Genomic DNA, 18,284 nt, shown 5'->3' with positions numbered 1-18,284 from the left:
TCATCAGCAAAAAGTAAAAGTACTTGTGCAGAAAATGTCCCTGTGTGTGACAGTTTACTGCCGCAGCTGCTCCGGGTGAAGCTGCTTCAGAATTTAGCTTGTTAGCTTCTATTATATTCCACTTTGATGGATTTCACACAGTTCATGTAAAGTTTAGAGAGGAAAGAAAGGTTGAGAACCACCGGCTCAATCATTTCATGTAACGATCTGATTTAATGTCATAGACAGTGAATCAGATTATGTTCATTCAGCTGTTCATTAAAACTGTAATGACATCACGTGCTGGTGACGCCCGTCTGCAGGGAGTACCTGGAGGGTCACCAGGTCGAGATGGACTTCCTGTCGTCACAGCAGAGAGAGACCAAGAGGAACTCCAGACTGGTGAGGACAGACTGAGACTGTGTCGATCAGTTCAAAATATAGACGTATGTGTGGTGATGATGATGAGGATGATGATGATGATGATGCCTTTTCTGTTTCCAGGCCTTTCTCTATGATCTGGAGAAGGTAATGTTTCCATCAGAGCCGATCCACCTTCTTTTTCTTTCTGTCAAACTTAAACATGTTTTCATCTTTAATACAGATCAATACGTAAAATAATTTATCAAAACTAAAATGATCATATTTTTGCTTCCTCAGGAGATCAGAGCGCTGGAGCGACACATACGACGACTAGAGTTTCAAATCAGCAAGGTGAAGCTGAGCTCCTCAGATTTTTGTCTTGACGCTGACGATGGATCGAAACATGTTCGACTCCTGATGGAGAACTTTGAACAGCTTACACATTAAAGCGAACACATACAATTTTGGGACTGATCTGGATCATTTACTATAAATTAGAATTTTTTTCCTCTGAAGTCTGGTGTAGGTTGTTTGCTTGGTGCAGGTGTGTGCTCCTCTACCTGTTGGTTAGTTGAGCTCCGTCACCTCCGTCTCCGTCCCTGCAGGTGGAGGAGCTGTATGAGACGTACTGTATCCAGTGGAGGTTGTGTCAGGGGGCGGTCAACATGAAGAGAGCCTTCTCCCTGTCCCCGTCCACCAGAGCCTCCAGAGAGAGTCTGCTGGAGCTCAACCGCAACCACAGACACAGCCTGCAGGTACTGTGTGTGTGTGTGTGTGTGTGTGTGTGTGTGTGTGTGTGTGTGATCTTTACAATCCCTTTCATGTCTCTCATCCAGGACGAATAAGATTTAAAAAGCCAATAAACAGTATTTTCTGTTTGTGTTCACAAATCAAACACACAACATCTTTTACTCCAGCTCCGTTGTGTTTCTGCTGTTTTAAACTGTGTCATGAATCACAGTCGACTGTGTGATGAATGACCAAAGAAGAGTCAGTGTTCAACATCATGTTTCTGTACCTGCCCCAAAGTTTAACTTTCAAATGTTTTAACCAGTTTCAGCAACAGTTCATCAGCTGCCTGTGTCAGTGAGAGGGTTGTGTTAACCTTCAGTTTTAAGATTTTATGATTGTGGTTAAAAATCGTGTCGCTTTTCCTGCTGCAAACAATTTCCAGAGCCTGAACCAGAGATTTAAACTGTACGTGAGTGAGTGTCAGAAAATATAAGGAACGTCCTTGTAGATGTGAAGGAACCAGGTCGAATTTAGAACTGATTTTCTCATAGATTGTATGTTTAATATGGTTTTGCAATTAAAAAGCCAATTAAGATTTGGATAATAATTGAAAAAACATACAACAACAACAACAACAATAATAATAATAAATCCGGTATGGGATAAAACACAGAGAATGGTGCATATTTATTGGGAGTTTTCATGTGGATGAAGTTTTCACACACTGGACAGTAAATAATGAAAAAACAGCAGAAAATCCTGAACAGACTGAATAATGAAAAACTAGCTGCAGCGATTTATGCTTGGAACAGAAACAGTGTGTAAACTGTGTAAACTGGGCTGCAGCCACTCACACTTTTGGCAAACAAGGATCCAGACAAATACTTGGATTAAAAAGCATCACACAGGAAACAGCTGTGGTGGAAGAACACAGGAGCTGAATGAGTCTGTTCAGCCACAGAAAATAAACAGAGGATGAGCATTTTTCCGTTGGAGCCGAAAAACTCAACAATTTAATGAAGACGGGAAAAAAAAGCTGCAATCAGATTCTGAACAATCAGAGAAAATCTAAATGAAAGGTCTTGTCAGGCTGGACGTGGCCTCAGAGCGGAGCAGCCTCTCTCGAACCCTCCGATGCTCATAATGCTGCCAAATGAAAGAGATGTGGTGTGAGTGATGGTCCCAGAGTGACTGTCTGCAGCCGCAGGCTAAGGGTCATTAGCAGACGACTGAAGACTCATTCACAGCCTCTGTGTGTGTGTGTGTGTGTGTGTGTGTGTGTGTGTGTGTGTGTGTGTGTGAGTCATACAGCAGTATTTATTCTGTTTCCCACTGTCCGACACGTGCTCACACCTTCACATCTATTCATCATCTTCTCTCTCGTCACTCGCTCCTTTGGTTTGGAAATCTCTGTCTCTCACTGATCAACAAGGACAGTTTTCCTTTTTGATTTCTCTCTCTCTCTCACACACACACACACACATACATGAGCTACAACACACAGACCTCACTGTGTCACATGTTCATTCAGGATGAATGAGCAGTCTTTCACAGAGAGGTCAGCACCTCCATCTGTGACACTGGCATCTGTGTATGCCTCTACAACCACAACCACACACACGCACACGCACACACATTTTTACACATATGCATACAAATGTTCAAAAGTATTATTTCAGTTTAACTAGTACAAATACAGCTGTTGTTAATGACAATAAATATGTATTGAGTTTCACTGTGGAGAGTAAAAAGATAAACTTCAGTAATTTGTCTTTGACAACAAAGTTTGAACAGACCCATTTTTTCAAATGGTCAAAATCAAAGTGGCTCAAACTTTCCACATTAACCCAGTTTCTCCTCTGCAGGACATGTCCGTCATGGAGGGAGACTTAGAAATCCTCCTCGGAGAGCTACACATCAAAATGAAAGGTACACACACACACACACACACACACACACACACGCACACACACACACACACACACACACACTCAGAACAGTTTACAACTGAGCTGATGTAGTTTAGGTTTTCGTCTCATCCTAAACAAGCACAGGAACTCGAAGATGTTTAATCAAATGATGATTCACAGTTTTTCTGTCATAAGTTTTTTCATTTGAATATGAAAATATAAGTCAACTACATCAACAGGATGGTGAATCTTAAGATGTATTTTCACTTGCAGGTCTGATCGGCTTCGCTCGACTCTGCCCTGGAGACCAGTACGAGGTCAGATTTTCTCTTCAGCAACAACATTTTATCAAAAAGAGGAAAATCCTCAAACGTGAAAAAGATTCTCAGCATGAAAATGAACAAAAATCATTTATTCACAGTTTATGTGAATTTGACTAAAAACAGAGCCAGTGGTTTAATGTCAAAGTAGTTTGGTGGAACCTGAATTGATGATGGACTCCAACCAGTCCCTGGTTCGAGGGTGATCTCTTTAAAACACTGACCCTGAACTGACTGAAGAGTTTAACCTGTTGCTTGAGTTACAGCTGGTGGTTGGTGATGTCATGTCTTGATCATGTCACATGACCAGGTGGTGGTGCGACTGGGCCGCCAGCGCTGGAGGATCAGAGGGAGGATAGAATCAGACGACACACAGTCCTGGGACGAAGAGGAGATGGTCTTCCTCCCACACATACACCACAACTTCGAGATCAAGGTTAACACACACACACACACACACACACACACTCATGCACACACACACACACACACTCATGCACACACACACTTCTATCTTTGTGAGGACACTCATTGACATAATGCATTCCCTAGCCCCTTACCCTAACCTTAACCATCACACCTGAGAGCCTAACCCTAACCCTGACCCTGACCTTAACCTAAACCTAATTCTAACCATAACTCTAAAACCAAGTCTGAACCCTCAACATGTGATTTGAAGGCGTCTTAAAAAGTGAGGACCGGCCAAAATGTCCTCACTCTGTTAGTAAAATACTTTTTTTGGTCCTTACTATGTAGCAAGTACAAGTACACACACACACACACACACACACACACACACACACACACACATATACAAGTCAATAAACAGAAATTAATGAAATTATAAATAAATTATAAATCAAATTTTAATAAAGAAAATAATTGCCAGAATAATTGATAATGAAAAGAAATTTCAGTTGCAGCCCGTCTTCATACTCACTACATCCATATTTACCTCTAATACAATGACATCATATGTACAATACTATAACACTGTGCACAGGTTCATTCTGCATAAACAGTACTTTGGATATTTAAAGAACATTTGCTGATAAAACTTCAGTACTTTTACTTCTGAATCCAGGAATGTGAGGGGTCATCTTCATGCATGTGTGCATGTCTGTGTGTGTGTGTGTGTGTCTCATCTATTAAATCCTGTCTCTCAGGTGATGGAGGCGAAGGGTTTGGGTTGGCTGCTGGTTGGCATGGTAACGTGTGCGAGCGCAGACTTCTTCGTGGCGAGGCCTCAGCTGATGCTGGTGGACATCACGGAGCTGGGGACCATCAAACTGCAGCTGGAGGTCACCTGGAAGTACGGACACACACGTCACACACAAACACCAATGACCCCCACACACACACATGAAAGCCGTCGTACACGCTTCCTGCGCAGAGGAGGGAAATCAGTGAAACTCCCACCAAGGATGGGACGATGATGGAGAGACCTGACGGAGGAATAGGTGTGGACAGCTGAGGAAGGAAAAGTAAAACACGAGAGCATCTTGTGTGATTTTCTGTCGTGACCTCAGATGTGTGGCCCCTGGCTCCGCCCTGCAGCGCGGCCGCCTGAGCAGATACCGTGTCAGTGACGAGTCACATGACTGGCAGACGCAGCTGGTCCACACCAGCATCAGACCAGACAGAGACTCTGCTGGAGGACACAACCACACTTTTCTTTTCCCTTTTCACTCTCTGACTTGAACACATGTTCACATGTTCAGTAACACAACACACGCACAAACAACAACACGTGATCATCTTAGATTCACATTCAGAGTCTGTGCTTGTTTTTTTCTTCAGGCTCTGTCTCCTTTGTACCTCTAACCTGAGCCAGCTGCCGCAGAGCAGCTGATTGAATACAGAGTGTACAACACACACACACACCACACACACACACACACACACACACACACACACACACATATACAGATACACGCACTCTGCAGTGGCCTTTGCACCATGACAGATCATATTTCAGGCTTTAGAGCAGCCAGGTGGAGGACGTTTCATGGATGAACCCTGGAGAGACAGAAAATTGAAGTCACACACTCACACCTACAAAACAAAAACCCGCTGTGACCGCACACACTCACACACTCACACACTCACACACTCACACACTCACACACTCACACACTCACACAACACACATTTCTGTGGAGCCTCTTTCAATGATTTCCACTGCTGTGCTGCTACATATACACAAAGTGAAAATATCTGTGAGCAGCAGGAGAAGATGGAAATGTGTTGGTTCAAAGTTCAGACTGATGGGAGAAGAACATGTGGACACAACTGATGAATATCAGGCAGGAAGCTGCTGATGAAGGGGATGCATGTTCTGACAACCTCCCTATGAGTTCAGTCAAGTCTCCCAAAGGAGCAACATGTTTGCTGCGGTGGCCCTGAGAGCTCAACACACTGCACCTGAGAAAACATGCAGATCTTCATCAATTTGACAACATGTGATGCAAATTCTCACAACACAACCAAATACACAACACGCTGTTTTCTTGAGTTGCAGTGTGTTGGGTTCTCAGGGAAACTGTGTGCACACAGATTTCAACAGAGGTCGACAAAGTGATGGAAAAGAATCAAACCTTCAGGAAAAGTCTGGAAAATCACTGAAACTACAAATATTCAACATATCTGTAATGTCTGCTGCTTTATTGTCAGATGGATGACATGTATGGAGAATGTGTGATTGTGTGACGGCTGTGATGTTTAGTGTATTTGTGTGTGATGTGCAGCATCTGAACCTCTGTGTGTGTCTGCACCTGCAGCCCGTTCGACAGCGCTGAGAAGATGAAGCCTCTGTCTGTCAGCAGGCAGTCAGTGTCCAGCAGGAAGAGTTCGGTTTACAGCTGGACCGCACCCAGCACCCCCTCCTTCACAGAGAAGTACTTTATAGTGAGTGCACACACACAGACACACACAACATGTTTGCTGCTGTTATTAGATCTTATTATAATCTCATCAAAATAATAGGATCTGCAGTAAAAACCTGTTTCTCTTTACATGACTAAAAACATGGGTGTTTACCAAACCGTTCCTCTTGGTTTGTAGCAGCAAACATCTGCATTTGTCACTGTATACTCTTATTTTGAAGGTAGAAATCAGCCATATTTCAAGTGTTGACACTCTCTAAACAATCTAATCATCTACCTTTGAAATAAGATCTGCAGCCTGCAGTCACTTTAAAGTTTGATGTTTGCATCCACGTGTTGGTTCCTCTTCTTCCTCCTCTGCAGTCGATGGTGCGTGAGCTGCGGGATCAAGAGGGTTCCCTCCCATCTCTGGTGTCTAAAAGTCGTCACAACAGAGGAGGCGTGTCTCTGCTCAGTTACCTGTCCGACCCCTTGCACACCTCCATTACGTCAAACCACAGCTTCAAAAGCCCCCACAGCCAGAGGTACAGTGTGCTGTACAGGGTGGTGAACAGGTGATATACTTCCACAGTGTCCTCAGAGACAATCAATGAATTACCTGCTGGTTTTCTATTAGATTTAAGATTAGATAGCAGGATGAATGAATGCCTGTCTTCTCCTTTATGGCAGAGCTTTCCGTCCTTTCTGACTTGTTTCAGTCCAACCAAAGAGTGAATGTGTCATTTTGTTTTCTCTGATTGTTTGAGGTGAAATTATCCAGTTTTCACAAGACAAGTTACAGAAAAGCTGTACCAAGTGAAAGTTGTCAGTGCAGATTTATGTGTATATTTACGCTTCGTATGAAAATCAATTGCTCCTCAGTCTGACGCGGGCTCACAGCTACCCCTCCTGCCCCAGTCAGGGCACCAGTCTGGGAGGAAGCCAGACTCATCTGTCCCTCGGGGAGGAGGGATCCCTGGAGGTCTCCACAGAGGAGAGGGAGAGGAGGAAGAGCATGGATGAGGAGGAGGAGGAGGAGGAGGGGGAGGAGGAGGGGAGGTGGGGAGGAGTGTTAGAGGCTCCCTCTACACCAGCAGAGAATAAGACAGGATCCCTGCTGGCCCTGCAGAGGTGAGGCTGAAACCTTAAAACTGATGCAGAAAAACAAATTAAGACCAACATCATTTTATCCAGTGTTTGTAGTTCAGGGTCAGAGTTCATCTTTCTGTGACCCTCTTTACATCATCTTCAATTTTTTCATGTGAATAAACCTGTTCCAGGTCCAGTACTCCTGACATCCTCAGAAAGAGCACAGCTGGAGAGCAGGATGCTGAGACACAGAGTGCAGCTCTGGAGCGGGACACTGTCAGTGTGCAGGTAAAAACACATCTTACACTCAGCTGAAGTTCATTCAACACTGCACACTGATGAAGTAGCTAGAGACCTGGTCCAGGTCCAGGTCCAGGTCCTGGCCCAGGTCCAGGCCCAGGTCCTGGTCCAGGTCCTGGTCCAGGTCCAGGTCCAGGTCCAGGTCCAGGTCCAGGTGGTGTCTAGATCGACTGAGTTGGGTTTTTATTGGTGAACATGTTGTGGTCTGGTGTTTTGGGTTTTTTCATCTTGCATGTTCTAAGACGTGTCTGGAATCATAACTGTAGATCAGAATCTGTAGTTTTCAACCGGAGCTGACAGTTTAATCTCTTCTTCATCTCTTCTTCATCTATTCTTCATCTCTTCTTCATCTATTCTTCATCTATTCATCATCTCTTCTTCTCCTTCACTTTGTCTCTTCTCTCGCTGCCACCCCTCCTGAAATCTCCTCTTGTTTCTCTCTGTTGTCGTCTTTCTGTTGTTTTCACAGCGTCTCTCGTCAGGTCTCATCAGGCTCAGACTCGTTTTCTTGTTTCTTCTTCTCTTTTTAAACTCAGTCTTTCCCCTGTTTCCTCCAGGACTCCCCAGATTCTCAGTCATATTCTGCCCCAGCCTCACCCACACTCACTACCCAGCCCCCAGCTGTGGCCCCATCCTCAACCACGACGGCCGCTCCGGCCCCGGGGAGGTCGGGGGCGAGCGGTGCCCAGCGCAGGGCCCAGGCCCTCAGGTTGGGGGCCCTGATCGCAGAGCTGGAGAAGATGTTACAGAACCAGAGTCTGTCTGAGAAGGAGCTGAGAGCCCTGGACCACCAGATCCTGCACCTGGCCACCATACTGAAGAACGACCTCTCCCTGCTGAAAAGCTCATCGTCAGAGGAGACCCTGGCTGTCGAGGAAGTCCTGGGCAGCTTTGACTTCTTGTCACATGACTTTAACGTGGATGATGAGACTTCCTGTTTGGGCAGCCTGAGACTAAAAGACAGCGGGTGAGTTTCCAGGTTAGAGGAAAAGCATCAGAGCAACAGTCAGGATTTAACATGAACTCGTCTCTGCTTTTCATTTCTCTCCATCAGCATCAGCTCTTTCCAGCAGAGCACTCTGAGGAGCCTCGGCCTCTTCTCACAGGACAGCCAATCAGCTTCTGAGGAAGAATTGGTCATCGCCCCTCTGACTTCTGGGAACTGGAGTCTGGACCAAGCTCTAGAGACTCACCTGGATATTTGCTTCATCCTGCTACAGGTACAGGAGCCATGTCTGCATCAGGGGTTTGGATTAGTGCTCATATCTTATCAGGAACGTAGAACAAGATAATAAAACACAGGACGGAAACTCCTGCCTCCTGACTGAAAGTCAGACATGCTACATGCTAATGCTAATCCACCAAACCATGACCTCCTGACTGGCTGCGATGCACTGCTTCCTGCAAATGCACTGAACATTGGTCTTTGACACAAATCACAAGGTTCAGAGGAGAAGAGGGTCCAAGTTTAAAGATCCTTTATTCACATAAAAGAGTTTGCCTCTGCAGAGGACAAGACTGATTAATGCAAGGAAATACACTCAGATATGTGGTAACAGATCTCCAGCCAGTGTCTCCTCTCACAGACTCTCTAGCCTTGGTTCTACATGTTTATTTTAAATTAACTAATGATACAGTAAATAATGGATATAAAACAGTCAGCATAAAGTTATTATCTGGAATAAAACAGGTTTCCACCACAATCACAAAGTTCCAGAAGTCCTGACGGCTGGTTTTAAGGCTCAGTTTCTGAATACAGGCTGTGTGCATTTCTCTGTGGACTGAGGCTTTGATACTTTCACAGTATTAATATAGAACCTAGACCTGCTTTATAATCACAAACACATGGACACCTACCTTTAGACCGGATGGGTTTTAAGGAGGTGTTTTGTCATAGTATACGGGAAACATGGCAGCACAAGCAGGATTTTGTGTGTGTGGAGGCGGTGACAGTCAGAGCCGGTTGTCTGTCGGTTTATTTCTTTCTTGTGAACGTGATATCTCAGTTACACCATGAGGCCATTTCTTCAGATATGGCACAATCATTCACTTGGATGAAAGGATGAAATTATTATATTTTGGTGTTTAAAGGTAAAGGAGCAAAAACTTTCACTTGGACTCAAAGATGAACTGATTAGAATTTGGTGGACAAAGGTCAAAGGTCAAGGTCACCGTGACCTCACAAAACACGTTTTTGGTTGGGCTAATTATGATGCAATTTGTCTTAAATGTCTAATAGGATAAAACGATGACATGTTATATCCAAAAGGTCAAAGGTCAACTTGTGACATCATAACATTCTGCAAAGCCCCTCTGATCATTATTAAATGCTGTAACGGAAGGAGAGATTGTGACCATATTTCCTGGTTGGCGGAGGGATACAACCACAGGGCAGTAATTCTAGTTCATCTTTGTTTGCTGAGCAGCATCTCGTTCATCTCCACCCTCCAACATCTAACATGTCAAAATCTAAGAAGTGCACATAATGTCTCCTCAGATGATGAGAACCACTGACTTCAGCCCCTCTCGGAGGGAGCTGCTGGAGGAGATCTCTCTTCAGGCTGAAGTCCTGGACAGAGTCAGCTGTCTGCTGCTGGAGAAGAACGACAACATCTCTGCTCGAGACAGTCAGTAAAGAAATCTGCTTAAATCTGCAGCTTAGTTTAAGTCTTTGACGAAAACCTTTACGCTCACGCTGACCTGTTTTTGTACCTGTTGCATGTTCAGGTGATGTTCATGGGTAAATAGAGCTCAACATAAGATTCTCCTCTTCCTCCTCTCTTCACTCTTCCTCAGTCCTCCCGAAGGCCCAGAGAACGAGGGATGTCTTGTCGTTCTGGGAGGACTGTGTGAGCGACAGCAGCTCACCTTTCTGTTGCCACTCCAGCAGTTTCTCCAGGACGCTGAAGAAACGTTACACACACAAGGTGAAAGCCAAGCAGCCCGGCCAATCAGAAAAAGGTAGATAGCCTCATCCCAAAAGTTTTTCTGGGAATAACAGATGATGATCAAACACCGCAGCTGACACCTCCTCCTTGCCCCCTGCAGTGTTTTCTCAGCTCCTGCAGCAGGTCCAGACGACCTGTCGGATGGTGCCCAGCCCACGGCCGGTCTGCAGCCCGGACAGAGTCACCCTGTTCCAGCTGTCGGTGTATCTGAAGCGCTGGAGCATCCAGGAGCTGGGAGAGCACATCTCCCGCCTCTCCAAAGAAGGTAATAAATCACTGCAATTAACATTTTCAATGAAGACAGAGTTTAAACTGATAGAGAGGAGAACATTCAAAGGTTGCTTCATCCAAATTATTAAAAAGAAATAAATCTAAAATAAATCTAATCATCAGTAGCTTCACACCAACACTGCAGGGGTCTGTTATCATCATTATGAACAAGGCAGCAGATCAAGACCTTCACTGACCTCCTGTTTTTATTGTAATGACAACAGAGCTTCATGGAGCTCGAGACCGATTTTAAACTAAATCAATCTTATTTTTCTCTATGTTCACAAATGAAAGGTGTCCACAGAATGTGTATACAGATATGTGTGTGTACGTTTATGTGTGCATGCTGTGTTTATGTGTGTGTGTGTTGTGTATATGTGCGTGTGTGTGTTGTGCTGGCATCAGTTGTGTATGTGAGGAATGCGATGCTGCTGCAGTCTCCTACAGAGCTTTAGGATCTGAGAACGTTCCAGAAATTCCAGCATATTAAAGGAATCTGGACCATCTGTCAATGTTACAGCCAAACGGCCACGCCGGACAAACTGTGTGTGTGTGTGTGTGTGTGTGTGTGTGTAGCTGTAGGGGCCATAGTTCCCCTTTAAAGGATCTCTCCTTGCCTCCTTCCTTCCTTCCTTCCCTCCTCTCCTTGTGTCGACAGTGTGCTGGAGTCTGCTGTATATTAAACTGACTCTACTCATAAATCTGCTAAATCACCAACACTGTGTTTCTCTCTTAATCCAATCAGGAACAAATCAAGTCTGAAATCAATCTGGCATTTGTTTTAACTCACTCTGAACACCAGGCGGGGGGAGTTTACAGCCCAGCAGAAGACAAAGAATGCCAGGAATATTAGATAAGATTTAATTTACTTTTCTGAGATGTGAACATTGTCTTGTTAGATAAAATCATCACACAGCCAGGCTCACTTCCTATGTATGAACCTTGTGTTCAGAGAACACGGAGACCTAGAAAAACATGGACGTTTTTGTCCTGTTTAGACAGAGGTAGAGGTGCATGTCGGCCTCCAGTGGCCAGAGTGAGTATTACAAAAACAAACACTTGAACCACAGATACAAAAATAACTTGCCTCTCAGGGCTTCCACAGAGAAAGAGTTTAATATTCTTATCTTACTGCATTTGCCTCAGCACAGATTTTCAGTTTATCTTATGTTACATAAAAGCTTAAAACTGTCAAATATTTTTGAGCGTATAAAAATTAAATATTCCGAAAATTCCAAATCCTAAACCTTCATGTGTTTTCAAGTTAAAAAATGAACTTACACACAGTTCATGAAAAGTCCTTAAAGTGACAGGATAGAAATGAATTTATCTGCTGTGGCCCCTGATGTGTTTCAGAGTACATCCTGTCAGCCCTGAGGAGCCCCAAACGGAGGCGAGCTTTAAATAAACTGAGAGGGCGGAGCATCACGGAGCTCCTCCCACAGGGGTGCACGCTGCAGACCCTGGCCGCCCTGCAGATCGACTCCAACCACAAAGTCTGCAAAGCTGCTGCCAACTGTCTGTGCAGAGCCGCAGGCTGCAAGGCCTTCAGGAGCAAGGTGTGTGTTCGGAGGGTCCTCCACTGTCACTGTACATGAAGGGGCTGAAAACCCCTCCAGGCTGAGGGCGGGGGAAATATTAGATACCATCAACAGACAAAACAAGTAAAAAGCCACAAGAGTAGAGTTAAATATACAAGTGTGATCTAATAATTACTTAGACTGAGAACGATATAGAGTATATTTACTATTTTATTTAAAAGTGTCTGAACTCTGAGTGTGAAGAAATGCTGTTTGTGGCGCCCAGAGAAATTCATTAGTGTGTGAAATTCTCAGTTTGATGTGTCACAGCAGCAAAACAGCAGGTGTAAATAATTCAGTTGTTCCACGAGGTTCACAGAACCATCGTTAATGTTACTGATCACAGCTGCGCTTTCACTACTGTGACAAGTCCAAGGAAATCAAACATTTTTTTTCTCAAAAAAAAAAAAATAGAAATATATCTATATAATTTTCATATATATTTTGGGCCAATCAATCATCATAACAGAGGAAAAGAATTATAATAAATATATGTATGTGTGTGTGTGTGTGTTTCACTTGCCTCTCGGGTTGTTTTCACAGATGTGAAAAAAATATTTTAAGGGATTTTTTTTTCATGGGCAAGTGAAAGTGAAAAAAGAAGAAGAAAAAAAATCGTAGGTAGTTTATTGACTGTGGTTGATATTTTTCCAAATCCTCAACTTTGACTTGTTGCCAGGGTCAAAATGAACTTTTCTTTTGAGCCAACGTGCACGAAAAGTCCAGAAATTTATGGATGAGAAAATTACTGTTGTGCAACCCAACAGCTGGAAGTGATGATGTAAAATGACAGTAACTATAATTTATTTATGCAGCACTTTTCTACACCCACGTTACAAAGTGTTTTACACAAAGCAGCAGAATAAAACATGCAGGTCACACAAGGCAACAGAGCAAAAACAAGCAAATCAGAAATGCTTGTTAAAGAACATCAGCACAAAACACACAATGTAAACACAATGTTCATTTACATCCGTTGTCCCAGGACAGGTGACGTAACACAAAAAACATTACAAGTCACAAAACACAGCTACAAATATAAAGAACACAAATAAAAAGACAAATACATTTTGCTGCCCACTGAGTTAGAAGTGATCTCAGGTGTGGTTGGACTGAAGCCAGTGTCTGAGATGTGTCCTGAAGGTGGAATATGAAGGACGCTCCCTCATTGCAGGGGGTCAGTCCCTGTGACATCGACCTCCCTCCACTGTCGGCTCAGGTCGTCCAGGTGGTGAGGCTCCTCCCAGTCTCCTCCAGAGGTCGCACTAGCGCCACTGCCAGTCTCTGTGCAATGAGCTCAGTTAGAGGGGGTGCAGCAGGTCCGTGCAAAACCTCATCAATAACATAAGAATATTCACATTTTTAAAACTCTCAATAAGTGACATTTTTCCAGTGCGTTGCAGTGATGAATGAATGTGTTTTTTTAATCTCTAACTTTGATGGCTTCATTGAACTGTGACTTTATTCTCACTGTGGCCACAGACAGATCTCTGACACTACACCTGTGTGCAATGAATATGACACTTAGACAGGTGACGGCAGGAGCTGCAGCGTGTTAGTCTGACCACAACATGATGAGTTCACGGGCTCTGTTTTCCCTGTGGTCAGTGATCAGGAGCTGTAACACGCTCTGAGGTCTCCTCACACACAACAAAGTGGAGCAGCGTCCTTGTGTTTCATCAGGACACTTCACTGTGTATGATTTTCTAACACACACATCAGGTGTGTGTGCAAACAGCAGCTTCTCTTCTTCCTCTGGAATGAACCGAACCGATGTGTCTCACCTCCTGCTCCAGGCGCTGGTTCACTACACCGAGAGTTTAAAGAGCAGCGACGTCCAGATCCAACATGGATCCTGCCTCGCTCTGAAGAGCCTCCAGGTGAGAGACACACACACACACACACACACACACACACACACACACTGACACACACACACACACACACACACTGACACACACACACACACAGACACACACACACAGACAGAAGTCTGGTTTTTACTATTGACCGGTTTGTTATCAACTGTCGTGTGTGTGTGTGTGTGTGTGTGTGTGTGTGTGTGTGTGTGTGTCTTCCAGGCGACGGAGAGTGTGGACCACATAGCAGACTTGTGGAGATCAGATGATGAAGACCTCCGCGGCGCTGCCAGAGAGACCGTCCTCTCCTTTGGTACGAACATCAGCTTTTCCTTCAGTCGCTCCCTCGTCTGTGTTTTCTTATGTTTTGTTTTTTCCCACTCTGCAGGTAAGAAGGGCTTCGTGGCCTTCCAGAGGATGGACCAGCTGTACACTGAGATGCAGGAGGAGGCGTACCAGAACCAAGAGACTGAGATTACGATTCTATAGGAGACGTGTGGAACTGAGAGATCCTGAGCGTCAGGGGCCAGAGACTGAATCTAACCAAGTTTGTGTCTGAGCTGGGTAAAGTTCATGAACCTGCACTGAAGGGGAGCGACAGGACGAGCCTGACACTGACTTTCATTTGAAAAATCTCTGGCGCCTTCATAACTACAGAAACCATTGGAACGAGCGCAGAGGGCGATCCAGCGACTGGAAGCTTCCTCTGGACGATCGCTCACTCGCTGATTTTTCCTCCTATGCCTCAATTTCCTTGATCCTGTGACCAGAGAAGAGACTTTACTGGGAGCATGGATTTATTTTGGTCAAATATGTGGAGTTTTGTTCTGCTCTCTGTTACAGCAGCACTTAGTTGTTTAACCAGATAAGACGCCTTGCGCAGCTTTAAAATTATTCCTGCTTTTCCAGTGTTGGGACTTACTTTCAACAACCAGTCTATCAGGTTGTTTTATTGGGAAATGAAGGATAAATATATTATTATTATTATTTCACACAATGTCACAAGTGTGTGGTTAAAAGAAAAATGGAAAATATCATGTGAACATTAACACCCGAGGGACCAAATAAATCCTCAATAGCAGCTGCAGACAGTGTTAATCTACCTGTGGCACCTGTGTTGTTTCATTTCTTCATTTTCAGGCTCAGTAGAAACTGAACGGCTGCTGAAATGTTTCCACAAACGGGAGCTGAGAGCTTCGAGGATGCCAGAGGATGACAGAACAACACAGCTGTGGCAGGCAGCCAAACAGCACCGAAGAGGTTTCACTCTTATTTTCTAAATCTGCTGTGGAGGACAGAAATGATCACACTTGTCCTTGGAGTTCCAGGTTTGCAGCTGATCTGCAGGTTATAGGCTGATGAACATGTGGATTTTATGTGTTTCAGATTCATATATGCATTGATTTGCACTGGTTTAGCTTGAAGGAGGGAACACAGATAAGTGATTGACTTAGTTGTAAGACCAGTTTTAACTCCTGGTTGATAAAGAATCTCTGGTAACACTTGGTGATAAGGTTTCGAAAACACGTGATTAACTAATTAATGATTTAATGAAGGCAGGGGTCGGCAACCCGCGGCTCCGGAGCCGCATGTGGCTCTTTCATCCCTCTGCTTCGGCTCCCTGTGGCTTTAGAAGATAAATAATGAGTATTTAATTTAAATTTATTTTATTTTAGTTTGTTAGTTTTTTTAAATGTAATTCTAAATTTGAAGATTATGGTGATCTTGTAACATTAAAATAAAACGTGTTTAATTTTTTGTCGCTCAAAATATGCGTCACAACCGCCGATGTGTGAAACCCGCCGGCACGCGATTTATTGAGTTTTTCGACCCCCGGTGATTTCGTTTTCTCTGTAGCAGTTCATTGATTTCATAAATGTAACACACTTTTTTTATACATAGCATAAAGGTAAAAGACGATATATATAGTGTTATCTTCATTTTAGATGTCAAAAGGGTTTTGTGGCTCCCGGTGTTTTCTTTTCTGTGGGAAATGGGTCCAAATGGCTCTTTGAGTGTTTAAGGTTGCCGACCCCTGAATGAAGGAAATTACTCTTATTCTGATACTCGGTCGATCAGATATTAAGCTTCCAGATAAAAACTAGCGGTGAAATCAGGCATAAATTCATATTGTATCTAGTGTTGTATTGTATTGTTATGTTTTGACATGAACGAGCAATCAGGACCACGCCCACTTAGGAGGCAGGAAGTGTACACCATTCCATACCACTGCCGCCGCCGGTAATGTGTTATCTTTAGTATTTTTTCAAATTGAGAATATTTTATCAGAATAAATCAGATGTGTAAACAATTATATGAACAGGTATGAATATTGTACTTAGTTCATCTCTTTTGTATGGAGTATTTTTGGTTTGGTAAACGGGGACGACATCTGAATGACAGCGGGTTAATTTGGAGGTTTGCGACCGCGCATTGAGGATAATCCTGGAGCTCTTCTACTGTGCTGAGATCAGGTATGATAGTTTACGCATGTGTGAGGAAACTAAACCTGCAGGAAAACCAGCAAATCGCACTAATGAATCATCGCTGCGTAAGGTCTGCAGGACATCTGAGAAGTTAGAGACAGAATATTGTTACAGGAGTAAAGCAGCTCCTTTCAGGAATAAATCAGTATGTAGGCTGTGTCCGCAGCGGGAGAGAGAGAGAGAGAGAGAGCGGTGAGGCTGGCGACAGGACCGGAGCAGATGTGGCGTGGCGAGGGAGGTCGGGTTTTTTTGCTCAGTTGTGACAACGCCACCCGGGGGAATTTCACCCCCAGGAAATTCTAATATAAGTGTTTTTCTTTTATTAAAGGAGTAAGGTCACACAGGTTCTCAATATACCACGGGGCAAGAGACGGTTTTCAATTAAAGAAAAGGAATTTTATTTTACAAAAGGAATCTATCAAAAACATATAGAAACAAAATTAAAGTGTCACACACCAGCCCAACACAATAATACGATAAAATTAGCACATAGGCAGGGAATGAGGATGAGGACAGGGCTGGGGTTTACCATGCGGCAAGGGGAAACCAAAAAGGGGGACGGGGTCCTGAAACAAACCACCCGTGACACTGCACACTCACACACAGCAAAAGGAAATCGTGAAGAAAACACTGCCACCAGGGATTGGACTGCTGCCTCCGGCCCACAGCACCTGACCAATGACAAAGAGGAGCATTAATAAAAACATGCCCTATGTGCCACACAGACTGGTGTGGACACACAAATATTTAAATGAAATAACAAAACAAAACAAAAAAAAACAAATCCAAAGAAATACAAAGAACTAAGTTAATTCCTAACAAACAAAATATAACCTAAATAAACGTTGCCCTCGGCACACATTAAGGCACCCAATGAAGACAAATTTATACAAAATCGTTTAAAACAGGTGTCGCCACAGTTGTCCAAAAAGCGGGAGCCAAAACAGCAGCGAGGATCCAGGGAGTGGTGGCCGATGGCGGGCCCAACGAATGACCTCCACCTCACCCTGCAATGCAACAGTGAGGCCCCAGGGGAGAGTGGGAGCCTAACAGGCCGCGGCTCAATTACACGGCAGCCTACAGGTACACATGACAATAATCAGCTGGGAACCGAGTGACAGACTCGATGGACAGGCAGACAACATCGACCTACCAACGGACGAGCTACTGGACCCGGAGGGCTTCCAGCGGAGCGATCCGTCTCCCACGGCCCCAGCAGTCGGCCGTGCGACACGCTGTATAGAGGATATTGTGCGCCTCGATGGCGGCCACCACAGGAGATTGGAGCAGAAAAGAGAGTCAGGTACACACACACCTGTATATAACAGGGTGCCCGGCAAGTTGACACAGTGCCATGTAGTGGCCGGGAGGGAAACAACCTCCGGCTACACTGAGTTAGCTCGGGAGCTCGTTAGTTAGCAGTTAGCAGTGACGTAGCTGTGTGTCTGAAGTTCCCGCGTCTCTGAGCTTCAGCTGCAGTCCAGACGATGAAGCGGGAAGATGAAGAACACTGAGGCGGGAAAACGCAGGATTCTCCACTGTCACTGTGTCACTGTCAGTTAATGGTCAATATGTTGAAGATGA

The 18,284-nt window shown here is 44.3% G+C and overlaps 1 protein-coding gene and 1 long non-coding RNA gene across 4 annotated transcripts in view; one reads left to right on the top strand and one right to left on the bottom strand.

Annotated features, from left to right (window-relative positions):
• The window catches only part of ripor3 (RIPOR family member 3), a 17,912-nt gene extending 2,596 nt beyond the window's left edge, over nucleotides 1-15,316 (top strand). Inside the window, exons 3-23 of one of the 3 annotated variants that reach the window (XM_071473024.1) lie at nucleotides 303-381; nucleotides 484-507; nucleotides 640-693; nucleotides 948-1,097; nucleotides 2,940-3,003; nucleotides 3,258-3,301; nucleotides 3,615-3,740; nucleotides 4,471-4,616; nucleotides 6,085-6,211; nucleotides 6,553-6,713; nucleotides 7,087-7,299; nucleotides 7,449-7,545; nucleotides 8,115-8,524; nucleotides 8,612-8,777; nucleotides 10,055-10,184; nucleotides 10,354-10,518; nucleotides 10,606-10,770; nucleotides 12,132-12,334; nucleotides 14,152-14,235; nucleotides 14,437-14,527; nucleotides 14,603-15,316. In XM_071473024.1, the coding sequence (XP_071329125.1) occupies nucleotides 303-381; nucleotides 484-507; nucleotides 640-693; nucleotides 948-1,097; nucleotides 2,940-3,003; nucleotides 3,258-3,301; nucleotides 3,615-3,740; nucleotides 4,471-4,616; nucleotides 6,085-6,211; nucleotides 6,553-6,713; nucleotides 7,087-7,299; nucleotides 7,449-7,545; nucleotides 8,115-8,524; nucleotides 8,612-8,777; nucleotides 10,055-10,184; nucleotides 10,354-10,518; nucleotides 10,606-10,770; nucleotides 12,132-12,334; nucleotides 14,152-14,235; nucleotides 14,437-14,527; nucleotides 14,603-14,703 (2,800 nt within the window). In that variant the 3' untranslated portion in view covers nucleotides 14,704-15,316. Of the gene's footprint in view, nucleotides 1-302; nucleotides 382-483; nucleotides 508-639; nucleotides 694-947; nucleotides 1,098-2,939; nucleotides 3,004-3,257; nucleotides 3,302-3,614; nucleotides 3,741-4,470; nucleotides 4,617-6,084; nucleotides 6,212-6,552; nucleotides 6,744-7,050; nucleotides 7,300-7,448; nucleotides 7,546-8,114; nucleotides 8,525-8,611; nucleotides 8,778-10,054; nucleotides 10,185-10,353; nucleotides 10,519-10,605; nucleotides 10,771-12,131; nucleotides 12,335-14,151; nucleotides 14,236-14,436; nucleotides 14,528-14,602 lie in introns of all 3 variants that reach the window. The other 2 variants (XM_071473023.1, XM_071473022.1) reach the window with 2 other exon arrangements.
• A 1,758-nt stretch (nucleotides 15,317-17,074) lies between these two features.
• LOC139615238 (uncharacterized) lies at nucleotides 17,075-18,284 on the bottom strand. Its single transcript, XR_011687315.1, has 2 exons — nucleotides 17,707-18,284; nucleotides 17,075-17,371 (listed from the first exon to the last, which is right to left on the bottom strand). It is a non-coding gene; the product is annotated as an uncharacterized lncRNA (long non-coding RNA).

This window comes from Trachinotus anak, unplaced genomic scaffold (assembly GCF_046630095.1).
Source record: "Trachinotus anak isolate AG129_WGS33_773 ecotype Australia unplaced genomic scaffold, CSIRO_AGI_Tana_v1 ptg000044l, whole genome shotgun sequence".
Lineage (NCBI taxonomy): Eukaryota > Metazoa > Chordata > Actinopteri > Carangiformes > Carangidae > Trachinotus > Trachinotus anak.
This window is presented reverse-complemented; position numbering and strand designations above follow the sequence as displayed.